This window comes from Bombus flavifrons, chromosome 17 (genome assembly GCF_040668555.2).
Source record: "Bombus flavifrons isolate JBK064 chromosome 17, iyBomFlav1_principal, whole genome shotgun sequence".
NCBI lineage: Eukaryota > Metazoa > Arthropoda > Insecta > Hymenoptera > Apidae > Bombus > Bombus flavifrons.
The window spans coordinates 872,126-888,437 of NC_138458.1; the positions used below are offsets into that span (position 1 = coordinate 872,126).

Consider the following 16,312-nt stretch of genomic DNA (forward strand, 5'->3'; position numbering starts at 1 on the left):
ATCGAAGATCCGTTATTTTTGAAAGTAATCCCATATAGCTGTCTAAATAGTAAAATATGTTAAGGACCATCATATTCTTCTATCTCCATTTTGTACAGAAATATTCATTTATCTGTCACTCGTATTCTATAATCAACAGACTTACGAGTATATATATGTCGGGTTAACACTAGAATTTAGGGCGCGTAACGATTCTTCGTTTGGATTAGCCATCGTTTTACGAAGCAGAGATTATATTTACACGTATATACAAGACTTTTACAAAGTATAATGGATATTGAGTTTAACGAATAGTAAGTTTGACGAATAATAAGTTTAACGAATAATAAGATTAACGAATAATAAGTTTAACGAATAATGAGTTTAATGAACGCTATTAACAATGTTCTTGGGTTCAAACGAATCCACGGTCAACGGGATAACTCTTTACTATGCGTAGAATAATTTTAAGCACAAAATACGATTGCTGAGACGCTCGGTATAAACTGCTCGATGTGTCACTCTACAAGGCGATCACACGAATCATAATCTGATGGAAATTTTTCTCACTGTACGATTGCATTTGTTTGTTATGTGCTTGTTGGAAGCATCGAGAAGGTTCCAATCGCCGTTGCTAGGCAGATTCTGCTTAAAGTTTGATATGTACTCGTTGGAAGCATCGAGAAAGTTTCAAACGCCGTTGCTAGGCAGTTTCTGTCTGGAGTTTAATTGTTAATACAACGTGTGTCCCATTATATTGACATCTCCCAGATGCAATCCCATGTGGCCAGGCCCGTTCTTGAGGCCGTATGCAGCCACAACCACATTTCTAGAGAGAACCATACAACCACTCCACACCTCCGTCAGGCAAAACGTTCATCCCGTGACCGTTGCTACGTTCGGCGACCAGTTGTCACCTCGAACCCAATTTCGCTATCACAAATCTCGAACAATTACAATCAAATCGAATGACAACAATTGCTTAATTACAGCTATGACAAAATCTAGGCTAAAGCATTAGAGGACTTTCCCAAAATTGCAAAGGGAAGGCTCCGGTTTTCCTTTCATTTCCGACATATACACTTTACAATTAAAAACTCATTAAGTTAGATATTGTATAAACAAAGTAGATAAATTACTCGAATATATCAACACATGGTTCAATCTTCAAATTGGATCTCTGAGAGTACTATCGTCAAAGGAATCAAAACGACTACCATTCACGCTCGTCGCCTATCATCCTCTCAAGAATTCAGCAGCAGTCAATGGCGAGCTTGCGGTTTATCGTCATGGAAAATGATCAGGAATGGGTTTTTCAATTAACAAAGCAGAAGTTTGACAAGCGAATTAAAGTGAATATAACAGCTGTGCCGATGTATTGAGTCACACTAGTGCACCGGCTTGAATTACCACATAACGGGTGGTCATGTAATACAACTCGAAAGTGGCGAACTGGATGACGGAACGACTGACTAAAACGACGGGTGTGTCACGTAAACTTGAGGGTTGGATGACAAAACAAAATAGCTGAGTCGTAACACAACTATCAATGTTGCTTTTATTAAACTTTGTTATGAATGCGGCAATCACAATGGAATACACACTGAATTAACACACATAAATCACAATTCGCTCCAACAACTTTATGTAAAACCTACTTACACTGATACATTAAGTACGCGACTGGTCTAAGGGTAGATAGGATAAACCGGTAAAGATATGTTAACTATTCTAAGGATACAGAATAAGTAAGTTTTACTGACGATACTGTGTCTGAGGAAAACTACGGGTGGGTGTGTCTAAGGACACGGGACACCGCTTCCGATTGGATAATAAGAAGGTTGGTGGACCAGGAAGGGTTTCAGCCGCCCTCGAGAGAAAGTTGCTAACGGAAGATACCAAACGTGAGGAAAACTAACTTTCCCGTGTCAACCCGTGGCAAATAACAAATGTGAAGGAAACCTGAAACAAAAGATACTTGATTGGTCTGAAGGACCTTAACTATGAAAATGCCAAGACCCACGGCAAGTCCTTAAGACTATTGAGGATACGCGCCAAGGATGCGCAGACATCTGGCTGCCACCTTGCCCGCGGTGTGTGGCCTGGTCTCTCATGTGGATTGATGTTACAGGTGAGTCGAGCATCTTTCTTTCGGAATATTTTCCATAGTACTTAGCTACATGATGTTCAATCTTTAATCGTACACAGATCTTTTCTGGGATTCTCTTTGATTCTGGTCTTTCGTTAAGAAACTCATAGAAAATTTTGTACGAGATATCTCCGATTTCCGTGTACTTAAAATTATTCGCTTCTCAACGTTATATCATTTCCACGTTTTTATAGTTTCCAATTCCACGGCTAGTAAGTTTCGATTCCAATATTTGTATATCCTTTTAATTGCGCTATCTCGTGTTTTCCCAGTTCCCAATTTTTCCATTGCTCTTATTCTTGTTATTATTTCTTCAATCACGAAGGCATTAGTTTGTAATATGAATTCGTCTCGCCTTCTTCGTTTATATGGTAAATACAAAAATAGGACGAATGTACGTTACAATCTAATAATTTCTACCATTTACACATTTTTCAACGATTCAATTTGTATACCGAATACCCAGTTTCGTCGCCCAATAATTACACAGCCATACGATGCAAATCCTCCCGATTCTCCCTCAAATTCTCATTCCCCCCAGTCTTTCTCTGTCCCGAAATTCCTGCCTACTTCTACTGTCATCCTTCCAAGGCAAGGGTACTTCAAAGAGATGGTATGCAAGGCCGCTGTAAGTAGACGCAAATATACATGCGCGCGCGCAATTACTACAATGACAATAACAATCTAGCAAAGAGGAAAAAATAACGCGACAAACGGTTCTTCTCGCCACGAACAAGATGACGATAATGAGAATAAGAAAGAACTTGACCCACGGCACAACCGAGAATATTTTAGTCTAAATAAAAGTAGCTAGGAAGTACTTTCGAAAAATAATTTATTGGTTTGGTTAACGACGCCTCCAAATCGTATTGTTAAATCGTAGATGGACAAATTTTATTCCTGTAAACTCAATTCGAAGAAAAGATAAATTGCGCGAGTAAAAGCTAAATTATTCAAATAATCATTTGCTAAATATTTTATCTAAATGATCCGTATAAAATGCCTACGATCTTATTAGTGGCAGAAAGAAACACACATAACAGCAAGTATAATCTATCCTTCTTTCATAGGGCTCCTATAGCGACAAATTTTATTCACTCTTATTCAATTCTCACTTATTCAATTCATTCAGAAGTCAAATTACTCAACAAAAGTTAATAACTTACTAAGGTTTAGGTTTCGTAAATATTTTATTAAAAAATTACGTTATAATATATTACGTCATATACTATTACGTTATATTATATTACGTTATCATGTATTACGTTATATAGTATTACGTTTGAATCTATTATGGTATATAGTATTACGCTATATATTATGTTATATATTACGTTATATTGTATTATATTATACAGTATTGCGTTATATAGTATTACGTCATATTATATTACGTTATATTGTATTACGTTTTATTGTATTACGTTGTATTGTATAACGTTTTGCTCTCCCTTCATACAGTGGGCAGAAGGCATACGTTACCATGGTCGCGGACGGATATGAACACGGGCATAGTGAGGATATCTAAAGGTGACAAAGGGAAGCAAGTGGATCAACACTGCAGTTGTCACTAACCAATCGTCAATAGCAGCGACGAGTCGAGAGTTCCGAAGAAGCAGCTAGTCACGACAGTAATCAAACTGTTGAACGAAGCGCCGCGTATTCAGCTGATAGCTTTTATGTACCACACCTCAGTTATGTTGTATTACGTCATATTATATATTACATTATAATACATTACGTTGTAAAGTATTACGATATATATTATTACGTTATAATGTATTACATCCTATACTATTACCTTATAATGTATTACGTAGTATAATAGTACGTGATATTATATTACGTTATACTGTATCACGACATATAATATTACGTTATAATTATATTACGTCAAATACCATAACGTTACAATGTATTATATTATGTAGTATTACATTATATTATACTTCACCAAATTATCTTACGTTATGTAGTATCACGTTACATAGTATTGCGTTTTAATGTATTACGCCATATAATATTACGTTATATTATATTACGTTATATTGTATTACGTTATGATGTATTACGTTATATAGTATTATGTTATATAGTATATCGTTATAATATATTACGCTATAATGTGTTACGTAATATATTATTACAGTATATGGTATTAGGTTATAATATATTACGTTATATAGAATTACGTCAAAATGTATTACGTTATATTAAATTACGTTATATTATATTTTGTCACAGTACATCATAACACGTTATATTATATTATATTATGTTATAATGTATTATGTGTTATACTATTACACTATATAATATTACATTATAATGTATTATGTCATATCTTATTACGTTATATTATATTATGTTATCATGTATTACGTTATAATGTGTTACGTTATATAGTATTTCGTTATATGCTATAATGTATTATGTTATATAGTATTACGTTATATTATATTATGTCATATCATATTGCGTAATATTATTTTATGTTATATCATTTTATTACTTATACAATGACATAATATAAGGTAATATATTATAACAATATATTATACAATATAATGTGATATAATATAACGCAATATAATATATCGTAATACAATATATATTGTAATATATTATGACGTGTTATGATATAATATAAAGCAATATAATATAGCGTAATATTACATCGTTATGTGTTATATGTTATCATGTAATATATTATTGCATTATTTGCTGATGTCGTTAATGTGGTTTTTACATGTCATAAATTAATAGCTTAAGTGTCGTAAATTAGCGTTTTAAATGTTCGAAATTAATAGCTTTAATATCGTATATTAATGATTTAAATGTTTTAAATTAGTGGCTCAAATACTACAAATTAATAGTCTAAATGTTAGAAATTAATAATTAATTGTTTGTATTCATCCACGGCGACCCGTCGTCACACAGGGGCGACGCAGTGAATTTTCACATAGTTTTTGTTACACGTAGTTAATCTTTTGTACACGAAGAACTTAGAACAGGATCTAAGGAAGCTTCTACAATTTGCCAGGGGTTCTACCTTTATCGTACGATCCTAAAAGTTCACGAATTTTGCCAAGGGAAAGAGTAATTAACGAATAATCGTAAAATTAGGGGGAGAAGTATGTCTGTCCTTGTCGCATACTATCGCGCTCCTTGTCTACGAGCGATGCTGCCATCTATCGAAGCCGGCTGGAACTGCAGGAAAGTACCAGGAGTATAGTCGCAGAGTTTCGTCGCAAACTACGAACGCAGACGGTCTACCGCACGCGTCAGACGCTCATAGCGAATCACGTCTTATCCTTTATTATCATATATCTTATCTCATTATCCCATCGTAATGTTTTGAATAAATCTTTTAGCATTTTATACAAATTCCGAACTATATTCCTCTGTAATTTACGAATTTTAGAATATTGTTAAAAAATAACCTAGATCCTACGATGTCTTCTTCGTACTTTGATTTTCGAATGATTGAAATCCCTTGCAAGTGGCAGTCGAATTACGATTATCATTATCAGTGCGTTGAATTTTTCCAACAAAATTCAGGATACAACTAGATGCAGCTATAGATGATAAACAAAATTCCTATGAATTTTATTTGGACGTTTGCACTAGCATTTATTTAAAAATGTCAGTTAAGAAAAATTGATTTTACGCGAATGGAGAATTTCTGGCAAGCTGCTCGTAAAATTTTGAATCGGTTCGACTAGTGTTCCATTATACTTGAGAATACTTGTTTTATTTAAAAAAAAAATAATTGTGCAGTATTCGTGGAAGGCAAATTCCATGCTCGATATACTTGAACGGGAATAGCCCTCAAATACATCGATAAATTGAGCTACCGATACTGATATTAAGCTTAGCATCTTAATTATATAAATGGTTCCGAAAAAAAATGTAACAATTATAAACATACGTTATTAGCATACTTCTGTAATTTCATTTCCGAAACAGACAACTTTTTTCGATTTGCTGTTTTAATTCCAGTTATTATTAGTGTTGCAATGCCACTTTATGTCATATCGATTTTACGTCGATAACAGTGAAATTTACATGAAAATAGCAAGAAAAAGCATTATATAAATCGTGAAAGTTCCATATTCACATAGGTCTTCGATAATGCGCATTTAAAACATACATCTCTATTTCGTAATTAAATCCAATAGTCCTGTGTAATACCGACGTAACTTTTCCAGCGATATATTATTCCATAAGCAATCTGATTCTTCGTCCGAAGGGATCACACGTTTCATGTGTCTTACGTACTTCTCGTACGGACATATTTCACCACAATTAGGAATCTTATAAGTGAACAATTTTTCTTCAACGCCACTCCAGTGTAACATCTATCGACAAAAATTTATAACGTTAGATCTTATATATATATATATATATATATATATATATATATATATATATATATATATAATATATAATATATATATATATATATATATATGTTACAGAAAATGTTGAATAATTTGAATAATTAATTTCATCAGTCTTGAAGGAAATCTTCGTATTGCATAATTTAATAAAACGTACTCTAACAAATTGCTTGCCGGCACGATTTCGCAATTTTTCGACTATAATTGCCGATCCAAAGAAAGGCATTTCAGGTTTAGTTAAATCGTGTGCTTTGGCAAAAGCTGCAACATTCACTTCATGCCCACTATATACGTAAAGTTTTGGAGAACTTCTAGTTTTCTTGGCATCCATGTTTTTTATAAATTCCTTTACAAGGAAACCTCCATTGAGTCGTTTCATTACTGTGTTATGAGATTGAATATCGTACTCTAATTTAACAAGTGAGTCCATTTTGCGTTGCACATCTTTAGTTGCCCATTCTGGGAGAGTAATGTTCATACTTTCCTGTAATATTAAAATTCTGCTTTTCATCGTTATTACAACAGTCGAATTATAATTACAAATGAATTTCATTGTATAATATTATTCTACGTATTTATCATTTTGCACGAAATGAAGTGAATTTATTTATTTAATCGTTTATTTACCTTTAATGAATTTTATATGAAATATATCATACGAAATTAATTGCCACTCCGTAAAAACGTAAAACATATTATGCAGTAAAATTGGATGTTTTTTTATTTTGAAATCTATTTCGCTACACAAAACGAAATGAATTTTCCAAACTACTTTTAATGTTTAATAGATGAGATTTGATAGGCTGTTAATGGACCATGACAAAGGTTGCAATTTCGAAGCACAGGCTGCCGTGGTAACGAAAAAAAAAATAAAATTGGTTGGAATTCGATTGGATTTTTTATACAGACACCTTGTATGGCTCGATACAATAGACTCCCTCCGTGTGACCATGGACTAGGTAGGAAAGCGGTTCTTGGAAAAAGTGTGCGATCACTGATCAATCGATACAACTGTATGTATTACCGACGTGCCAATTACCGTGACATGTCGGTATAATTAGCACGTCGATAATAGTTCAAGAGCGACCGCGCTTAGCAATCGCCCAAGTGCTTGCCATCTAATATCGACAGACGATTCCCAAGCAGTTTAATTTACGATTCTTCTTGCAATATGCAAGATCTTTTACAGTCTACGACATCGAATGTTATAGTTTTCTTGTCTTGGTTCGTTGGATTTCAGAATCACAATTGATTTTTTTTTTTTTGTTAGTAAGTATTAAACAGAATGCGAAAGATGAACTTCTTTTACTCTTCAGTTTTGATATATTTCTAAACATTTTGTATTTTTCACTCTCGGTTAAGCTTGAAGTGCTCGGTAGGTACTTCGCTAATATCGATTTTGTAAATATCAACGTTTTACCGATTAACAAGGCCATTATTGTAATAACTATTTACTTTCCTCTACATATTTAAAATATTCGATTCTTCAACGCTTTTCACACTTTCTAATTATTAACAAACTAGATTTAATGTTGAGAAACGTTAAGTTGGTATGATCGCTAGTTCCTACAAGCTAAGTTGGTACGACTTCTAACGACGCTCTTTTGCCTTAGGAGTCGACCACATGTTAATTATCTAAGTGTATCCGATGTGTTCAGATGGCTGTATATGGTGGTGAAATATAGAACGTAAAAATTGAATCTGTGTGAATCAATTAAATATCAACCTCAAACTCATATTTAATAACATTTAATACGTTAAATAACATCGTTGCATCGCAGTTTGCTTCAAAATCGCACTGTTTGCTAGACCAACAAAACTTTTGCTCTCAAGGCTATATTACTGGTATCATTCCGACAACTGGAGTAGGGTGGTATGCACGTATCGCGTACGCACCAGAGAGACAGATTCGCGATGTCGCAAGGATAGCGGCCGAAGATTCGCATTCCTACACCCCTCAAACATCAGCAGAGTTTTTATTTAATTATTTCCGGTTTAGCGATATTTTTTTTATGCAATGCTTTCAAAAGTTGGACCTGCATTTCTCAAATGATAAAGTTGAGAGTCTCGAAGCTTTTACGGTGTGGATTGTCACTACATATTTACGCTTAACAATGCTTCGTGTAACATGAAACAAGAATCCTAACGTTTCGCCGGTATTGCAGTTGATGATACTATACATGTATACGTGGTATGAGTGCGACAGCCTGGTGAAGCCAGCTGTGACACTAGTGAAATTGCTCGGATCTCTTTTCCTTCTCGACAAAACTCTTTTTCGGAAGGCTCAAACAGTGTTAGTATCAGTACTAAGTGTAACAATGTGAATAACAAAGCGATCAAGTTATTAGGAAAAGCGAAACGCCGAAACTAAAAGTAAAATAAAAGGATTTAAGACAAACCTGTGTTGACAAGAAATGGTGCAGCTTGTAAGTCGAAAAGATTGGATCCAAGACCATGTCTGATCCGGTGTAATTTCCAAGATACTGGAAAAGTTTTTTGTTTTTCGATATTGTTGCACGAACCGAAGATGAAACTTTAGCCTTGATATATTCCTTTAGGTAACTAAAAAAAACACAGTTTTACCTATTGTAATTAGAACTAAATAAAAGGTGCAAAAAGACATCTAGAATACGTAGCAATAGCTTCATAAAGATTGAAAACGTACCAGGAAACTAAACTATCGAATGATTTATTATTTGTTTTACGTACAAGTTACATTTCTTATTCTTACTAAAATAATAGATTAAAAAATGACTTGGCAAGTTTCAACGACCATGTAATCCGTCTATAAATAAAAGAGAAAAATTGTCCCTTTTCATCGATGCGATACTATAACCATTGAATTGAATTAAATTCCTGAATTTTTGCTTATTTATTACGATTTCCGTTTTGATTATAGCAGACTATACATGATTAGCTTGTTAGAAAAATGACACATCTAAAAATTAGTCAGATCTGAGATGTTTGTAGAAAACTTTTACAAAGAAGATACCGTTATAGAGATGTTATAATTTTTCGATAAATTATTTCCAATAATTATTTAGCAAGAATAAAAAGAATATTTTATTAGAATCCTCCAGAACGCCAAAACTATTATCTAAGTTATAAAAGAATTATTATTAAACAGCTGAGTTATTAATAATTTCGTACTTGAAAATTTCTGTTGTAAATTGATTTCCTGAAAAAATTACCTTTCCCGATAATGCCAGTTTTCTAGTAAATCGATTATGCATACACGATATATATATATATATATATATATATATAGGTAACTGCCGGCCATAAGTTTTAGAGCACATGCCGATATTTAATACAAATTGTACGCTTTACACTGCTTTTATGAAATATTTTATTATAAATCTGTTATTTCATTCGCACTGTACGTATTTTATGATGTATGATAATACATAAAGTAAAATTTATTAGAGTTTTTCAGTGAATAATTAACTAATAATTAAATAATTAATTGAACAAATAATTGAATAAATAAATAAACGTAGGAAGTAAGTGACTCGATATTGTTGGCCAGCAGTGCACGTATACAGCGTGTATGTACATATATATACGAACATATGTTTGCGAACGTATATTTATAGTGCTTTATTTTTGGTTGAACAATTGATATGATTTCGTCGACTTTATATGTCGTAAACGTTAATAGTGGTATTTTTCATAAATATTATAACAGTCAAATGCATAATCCTGTATTGTGGCAAATATAATGAATAACGATATAATAAATATTTAAATTGATTTATACACTTACGCTGGACAAAGCATTGGAAACATTAGATTGTCTAGAATCAGTGGTACGTAATGCGTTGCTATTGGAGATAACTGTAAGTGGCCCTCTTCGTTCAACGTTGGTGGATATACACCACCCAGAACTAATTGCAGAGACATTTTTGTTCGATCAATATCCGAACTGTAGGCATAAACGCTACCATATTTATGATGATCACCAAGAAATGCACGATACCGTTTTCTCAATGTCGCACCAAGACGAAATTCTCTTATTTTCCCAGCCTAAACGAGAACAAACATATATTATATCGTAGACCTTTATGCTAGGGCTAATTTTATTTCCGTCTTGTATTGGATAAGGTTTGTTTTGTATCGTGGATAATCTTTACCATTTACCCTGCGGGGGCATTCGATAAATCATTATAACAGAGTTTCACAGGTACAACACGTTGATGCTTCTGCGATAGAAAGTATCTTTGCAAGAGTTTTAAGTTTAATATAAGCTTTTAAAAATTTTAAGTTTGATATGTATTTATATATATATGTCTTAAAACTGTATATATATATGTGTGTGTATATAGTTAATATAATTATACCTTTATAATAAGGTGATAAGTGATAAGGAAGTACATAATGTATATAATATATACGACATAGGAATAAATCGCGAGACTCTTAAGAGAAGATTCCACTCGTTGAAATGATTTTCCGCAAGAAACAGAAATACTTTTTCAGTACTTTGCTGTACATTACATACGGCTGAAGTTGAATCGAAATTACAGTATCTAAATTAGTTTGCAGAAATCGTACCTTACGTAGATAAAGAAAAAACATAAAAATTAAAAATCGATTACTATATTACTATATTTCATCGAAAAAGTCACTTTATGAATTATTAGAATATAATATGTACTTACCTCGGTTAACTGACCGTAGCCAAGCGAGTCGTAAATAGGATTATAGACTAACTTTTTATATAATTCTGATTTAGTTGGTGTTCGATCGCCATGTCTAAACACCTGCAAATTTTGTAAAAAAGATTATTGAAACGAATACTAAATGTGTTAATGTAAAACATCTGTATATATCAATTTGTTTGTATATCCAAATATTTTTTTATGAAAATTATAATTCCTAATGTATTATAAGTCTTCAATCACTTTTGAAGCGCATTTCGAATCAGCCAGTATTTTGTCAACTTTCTTATTGCATATTACAGATATATTCCATATTTCTATTCACAACATTAATTAATTAAGCTACTTTCACAACACTTGGCAAGAAGTTATCGATCAGGCACTTCATGCATATAAAGTGATGAGAAAATAAGAGAGACTTCGTATAAAGTAAATAATAATAAAATAGCACAAACTTATTATGCAAGAAAAGCAAGAGGAAAAACATAATATCACACGGAAATCCTAGAAAGAAATTCCAATCAGATTCGTTAATTCTAATTTCCGAAGAAATTATTTTAGTTATTCCTAATTTTTTCCATGATTTCTACAAGTAACATCCACTTCTTCGCGTAACATTTTGTTTCTTCTCTTGCTTCTCTTTCATAATAAATGGAATTTTCTGTTATTTTGTTGTTATTTACTTTACATTAATTTAATTTAATTTGTTACTGTACGACATCTAATGCAATCGAGACATTTTGAAGTGTAAGAACGGTCCGGAAAAAGCTAGGATAGGCGTGTAGGCTTATAGAAGAAATTTGTTTACTTATTGAAGTTCTATTACAGACTAATGGTAGAGGAAATGTTTGAAGTTGGACAAATTACTGGAGGATTAGACAAAATTGCTTCCGAATTTTGCTCGAATTTTCTGACTTGCCATTTTTTCGAGAAGAAGAGGGGTGGAGAGAATAAGTAGAAGAGGTGAGTACATGTTTCGGAGAAGGAGAATGTTCTCTACGTATAGGTCTCATCGGATAGCGACAGGTTTTGAGGTGACTGCGCTTGACTTTCGAGTGTCCGACTAACGATTCGCAGGCATAATGAAGCGCGCTGACTTTTAAAGAAAGGGGAAAAAAGGCATGCTGATTTCAAACAATTTCGCGTCATTTCCTTTTTGCTTGTTTCTAAACTGTTGTCGATCACTTAAACTATTTTTAAAAACTCGATGTTATTATAATTGTATTGTTGCGCTACATCATTAACTATACACGATAATATTCCATAATTTTAAGACATGAATGTGTGGAACAAATTTTATATTACTGTGTCTGGTCGGAAACTTTTTGTCAGGGATTGTATAGTGGATCACACAATTTTTTACCGATTATACTATACGTACATTGCACACGTACGAGAAAAGACATATGCAATATTCTTTGTTGTTTCGACAAAGATATCTCCTTTCCCATTCTTTTTCTTTTTTTCTTTTTCTTTTTTTTTTTTTTTTTTAATTCAAAGTTCAGTGATTTGTATAGTTCGAACTGAGTAAGGAAGTTTCAACTTTTTGCGTTACTTTACCATAGTTATTCTCCCATTTCTCGACTTTAAACATCTTACTCCCTTTTTCAATAAAACCCCTTTTCAAGTCAATGACAATGTTCTCCTTGCCTAATATCTATTTTTGACCATGTATTTGACGAAGCACACAGATATTCTTGAACTGTTTGAAACTTTTCCGAAATTTTTACGAAGCTGATAGAGCTCACAAATTTGTTTAATCATTTCAGTTGAACACATTTTTACTGCCAAAAGGAAACTATAACATGTGTATATTTTAATAGAGCGATAAGATACGATTATTCTGAAAACATATTTTCATAATTTACGCAAAGTTGATTAGCTTATCGGCAAGATGTGTCGTTTTGAATCGTCATTTGTTTACTGATTCTTAAATTTCAGACGATATGTCATCTTTTGTTGATCAACGGCCTATAATTTACAATTAAATTGTAACAAATACTATCTATATGACAGATGTTACACTGTTTACTTTACATATTTTCCGCCAATTTTTCACGTGATCGACCGACGAGAAACAGTGTCGGCCATTATAAGTATTATACATATTTGAATTACACGCATTTTGAACGTATTGAACACGTATTTTCTTTTAATTTCGGACGATTTGTTAGGAAATACCTATTTATACAGATACATGAGAATTGTATGAAAATTGTAAGAAAACATGTAAAGAATTTACAAGAAATCTGTTTTATTGTAACATGGTAGTATAGGTTTTGCGATTGATTCTTTACCAATTGCGTTTATTCGTGACGGCTTGAATCGAATTTTATAAAATAGACGGTTCTACATTATTTTGTTGAGAAATGTTAAGTTGGTATGATCGCTGGTTGCTACAAGCTAAGTTGGTACGACTTCTAACGACGCTCTTTTGTCTTAGAAGTCGACCACGTTGTTCTATTGACTTGGAGATTCCTGTGTGGTAAGACGTGTTATAAGACTGAATTATTAGACTGAAATATATTGGAGAAAACGAATCTAAGTGAATCGTTATTTTATAAACCCAAAACCTTATTAAATAACATATTTTACTTGTAGCAATAAAAAATTATTTATTTATTACTTTTCTTTTAGTATTATCATTGATTAAGTACGCGATAGACCACACATTCGATGCTTTGGTTTGGGAGTCACCTGATTTCCTTATCATTTTCGATACTCGTGTGATGTTACTGATTCGTTACAGCGGTGATTTGCGTTGAGACTATGGAATAACAAATAACATATCGCGTATCGATAATTGCTTCAACCGTGTTATGATACAAGTGATTGGAACGGTGGTTTCCTGCATTATCCATTGCTGTATTATATTATGAACTGCATAAATCATTCTTTATCTGTAACGCTATTAACTAAATGAATATGATATTTTCCGCTCTTATTCACGAAATTTTAAACCTTTTAATTATAATTTCTTAAATGCAAAGGGCTACTTTTAATGTTCGAAACAACATAGAAATCAACTTTTCGTTTCACAATTTTCTAACGAAAACATGTCTGAAAATTTGAAACAATATTATTCTCTTATTTGAATATTATTTTCATTTTCAATATTATCTTAATTTTGTGACGTATCAAGCTGTTTTCTTTATCGAAACAACAAAAAATATTGCATATGTCTTTTCTCGGGCATTGATCAATTTATTCAATACATCAATGTACCTATAGTATAATCGGTAAGAAATTGTGTCGAACGTTATATATAAAATCTCATGTCTTTTAACGTTTATCACAAACTACATGTTGTTACATGTATATTTTGTAAATAGCACTACTTTGCGACTGATATCTTGTTACACTTAAGTAATAAATGGTATAACGTATAAATGGCACGCTATAAACTATGCAATCTATGTAAATACTCCCTTCAATTGTTGCGAATCCTATTTATGAAACAGAACTTTTTTCTATCTATTTATTATGATAAAAATTAATTATGTGTAAACATGGCGCGCATATTTAACGTCCATTCTTATTGGAGCTATTGAATTTGTTTCGTATTAAATTCAATTCTGAGAAACAAATTTAGTACGTTGACACGAAACAAATTTCGTTAGAAGATACAGCACTATAAAAGAATATCGTTTAGAAGTATATTAAACAAAATTGGACATTTTTGTATATTACCGTGTAAACTACATATATATCGATGAGTTACATTAGAAATTGGAATTTTCAGAATTTAATATTTTAAGAGTAAAATTAAAACATGCTAAAACAAATATATACACACATATGTTTCATGATTACACATTATTGGATTACAGTTATTTTATAAAACATCTCGCAACTGAATTTTAATTAATTATAAAATGTTTAGCTACTTACAACTTGCACCAACTCCACTTCATAATCTTCTTTCTTCGACTTTGTTGACTGCAGGATCAAAAAGAACCAAAATAATTGTACGCATACTTTTATACGACTCATTTTTTCTATGATACAGAGATAACTCGTAAAATGATGTTGATAACAATTAAGGAAGAATATTAGTTTGTTTTTATATAAAAAGAAAAATAGGATGGGACAGAATGCTGAGCGGAAGATACTATCTATTTGCCACGAACGCAATCAAATTTATAGTCTATTGCTCCAGGCAACCAATTGTTCAAATAAATGGAAGAGGGAGATAAATCGTCGCAATCTGATAAATTAACATGACATACTTAACCAATTATGAGAGCAAAATTACTTCCGTATCTCAAGTGGAGGCATTTCTGATTGCACTTGAAGGGAAACGTTTGAAAAATTTGATGATTACATAGATAAATGAACACATCATACATCGCAATATTAATTACGAAATCTGATCAAACAGTTTGGTAAATAGATGAACAGATATTCGTCTTTGCTCATAACACTCATACAATTAGTTTACAGGATGTCCATTAATACCGAAACTAATTTTTTGTTGATAATATAACTAATCCTACAAAATGTATTTGCTGATTCTAAAATCCCACGTTGAAACATAAATATATTTCAAATAAATAAATAATTATCGTAGAATTTATAGTTTTTAGAATTTATTGAGTTGAATATTCTGCAGAACTTTTTTCGAAACATATTTCTTGGAATTTTTCCTATATAATTTGCTTGCTAATGATATTAATGGTTTGTTAATCCAGATGTCTGTCTTTATCCGCATACAATGTGGTGTGACTCATTACTGTCTCGATGTTTCACTTAATATCGAATAATGAAATATTACCGCTAGTTTTTATGAAAACAGAAACGATTGACCAATATCTTGTCGTACCTGTCTCTTTCAAATACATTATCCTTATCGGTAAGAGAAAGAATCTATTATCATTAATATCTATCTATGACAATAATACCTATCTATAACTATTTATCACATACAGTATCGTGCATTAAATTAACGGTAAGTCAATGTGAATTTATAGACAGATAGAATACATTGTATCATGAAACCCGCGATATATTATACATAGTAGCGGTTATAAATTTATAAATTTTGTTTGGATTATGTACATGCAATATAAGCGCCATCTTTTCATTCGGTTTGTTGTCTTAAAATAATAAAAATATGTATG

The 16,312-nt window shown here is 32.0% G+C and overlaps 1 protein-coding gene across 2 annotated transcripts; it reads right to left on the reverse strand.

Annotated features, from left to right (window-relative positions):
• Positions 1-5,735: 5,735 nt before the first annotated feature.
• On the reverse strand, positions 5,736-15,308 carry LOC138188669 (venom acid phosphatase Acph-1-like). 2 transcript variants are annotated; one of them, XM_069130654.1, is made up of 7 exons: positions 15,084-15,308; positions 11,193-11,294; positions 10,298-10,557; positions 8,931-9,093; positions 6,689-7,015; positions 6,282-6,489; positions 5,736-6,153 (listed from the first exon to the last, which is right to left on the reverse strand). In XM_069130654.1, exons 1-6 carry the CDS (start codon positions 15,183-15,185, stop codon positions 6,286-6,288), a joined length of 1,158 nt encoding a protein of 385 aa, XP_068986755.1. In that variant the 5' UTR covers positions 15,186-15,308; the 3' UTR covers positions 5,736-6,153; positions 6,282-6,285. The 2 variants fall into 2 exon arrangements, with proteins under 2 accessions (XP_068986755.1, XP_068986754.1); XM_069130653.1 differs by having other exon boundaries at positions 5,736-6,489.
• Positions 15,309-16,312: the final 1,004 nt, after the last annotated feature.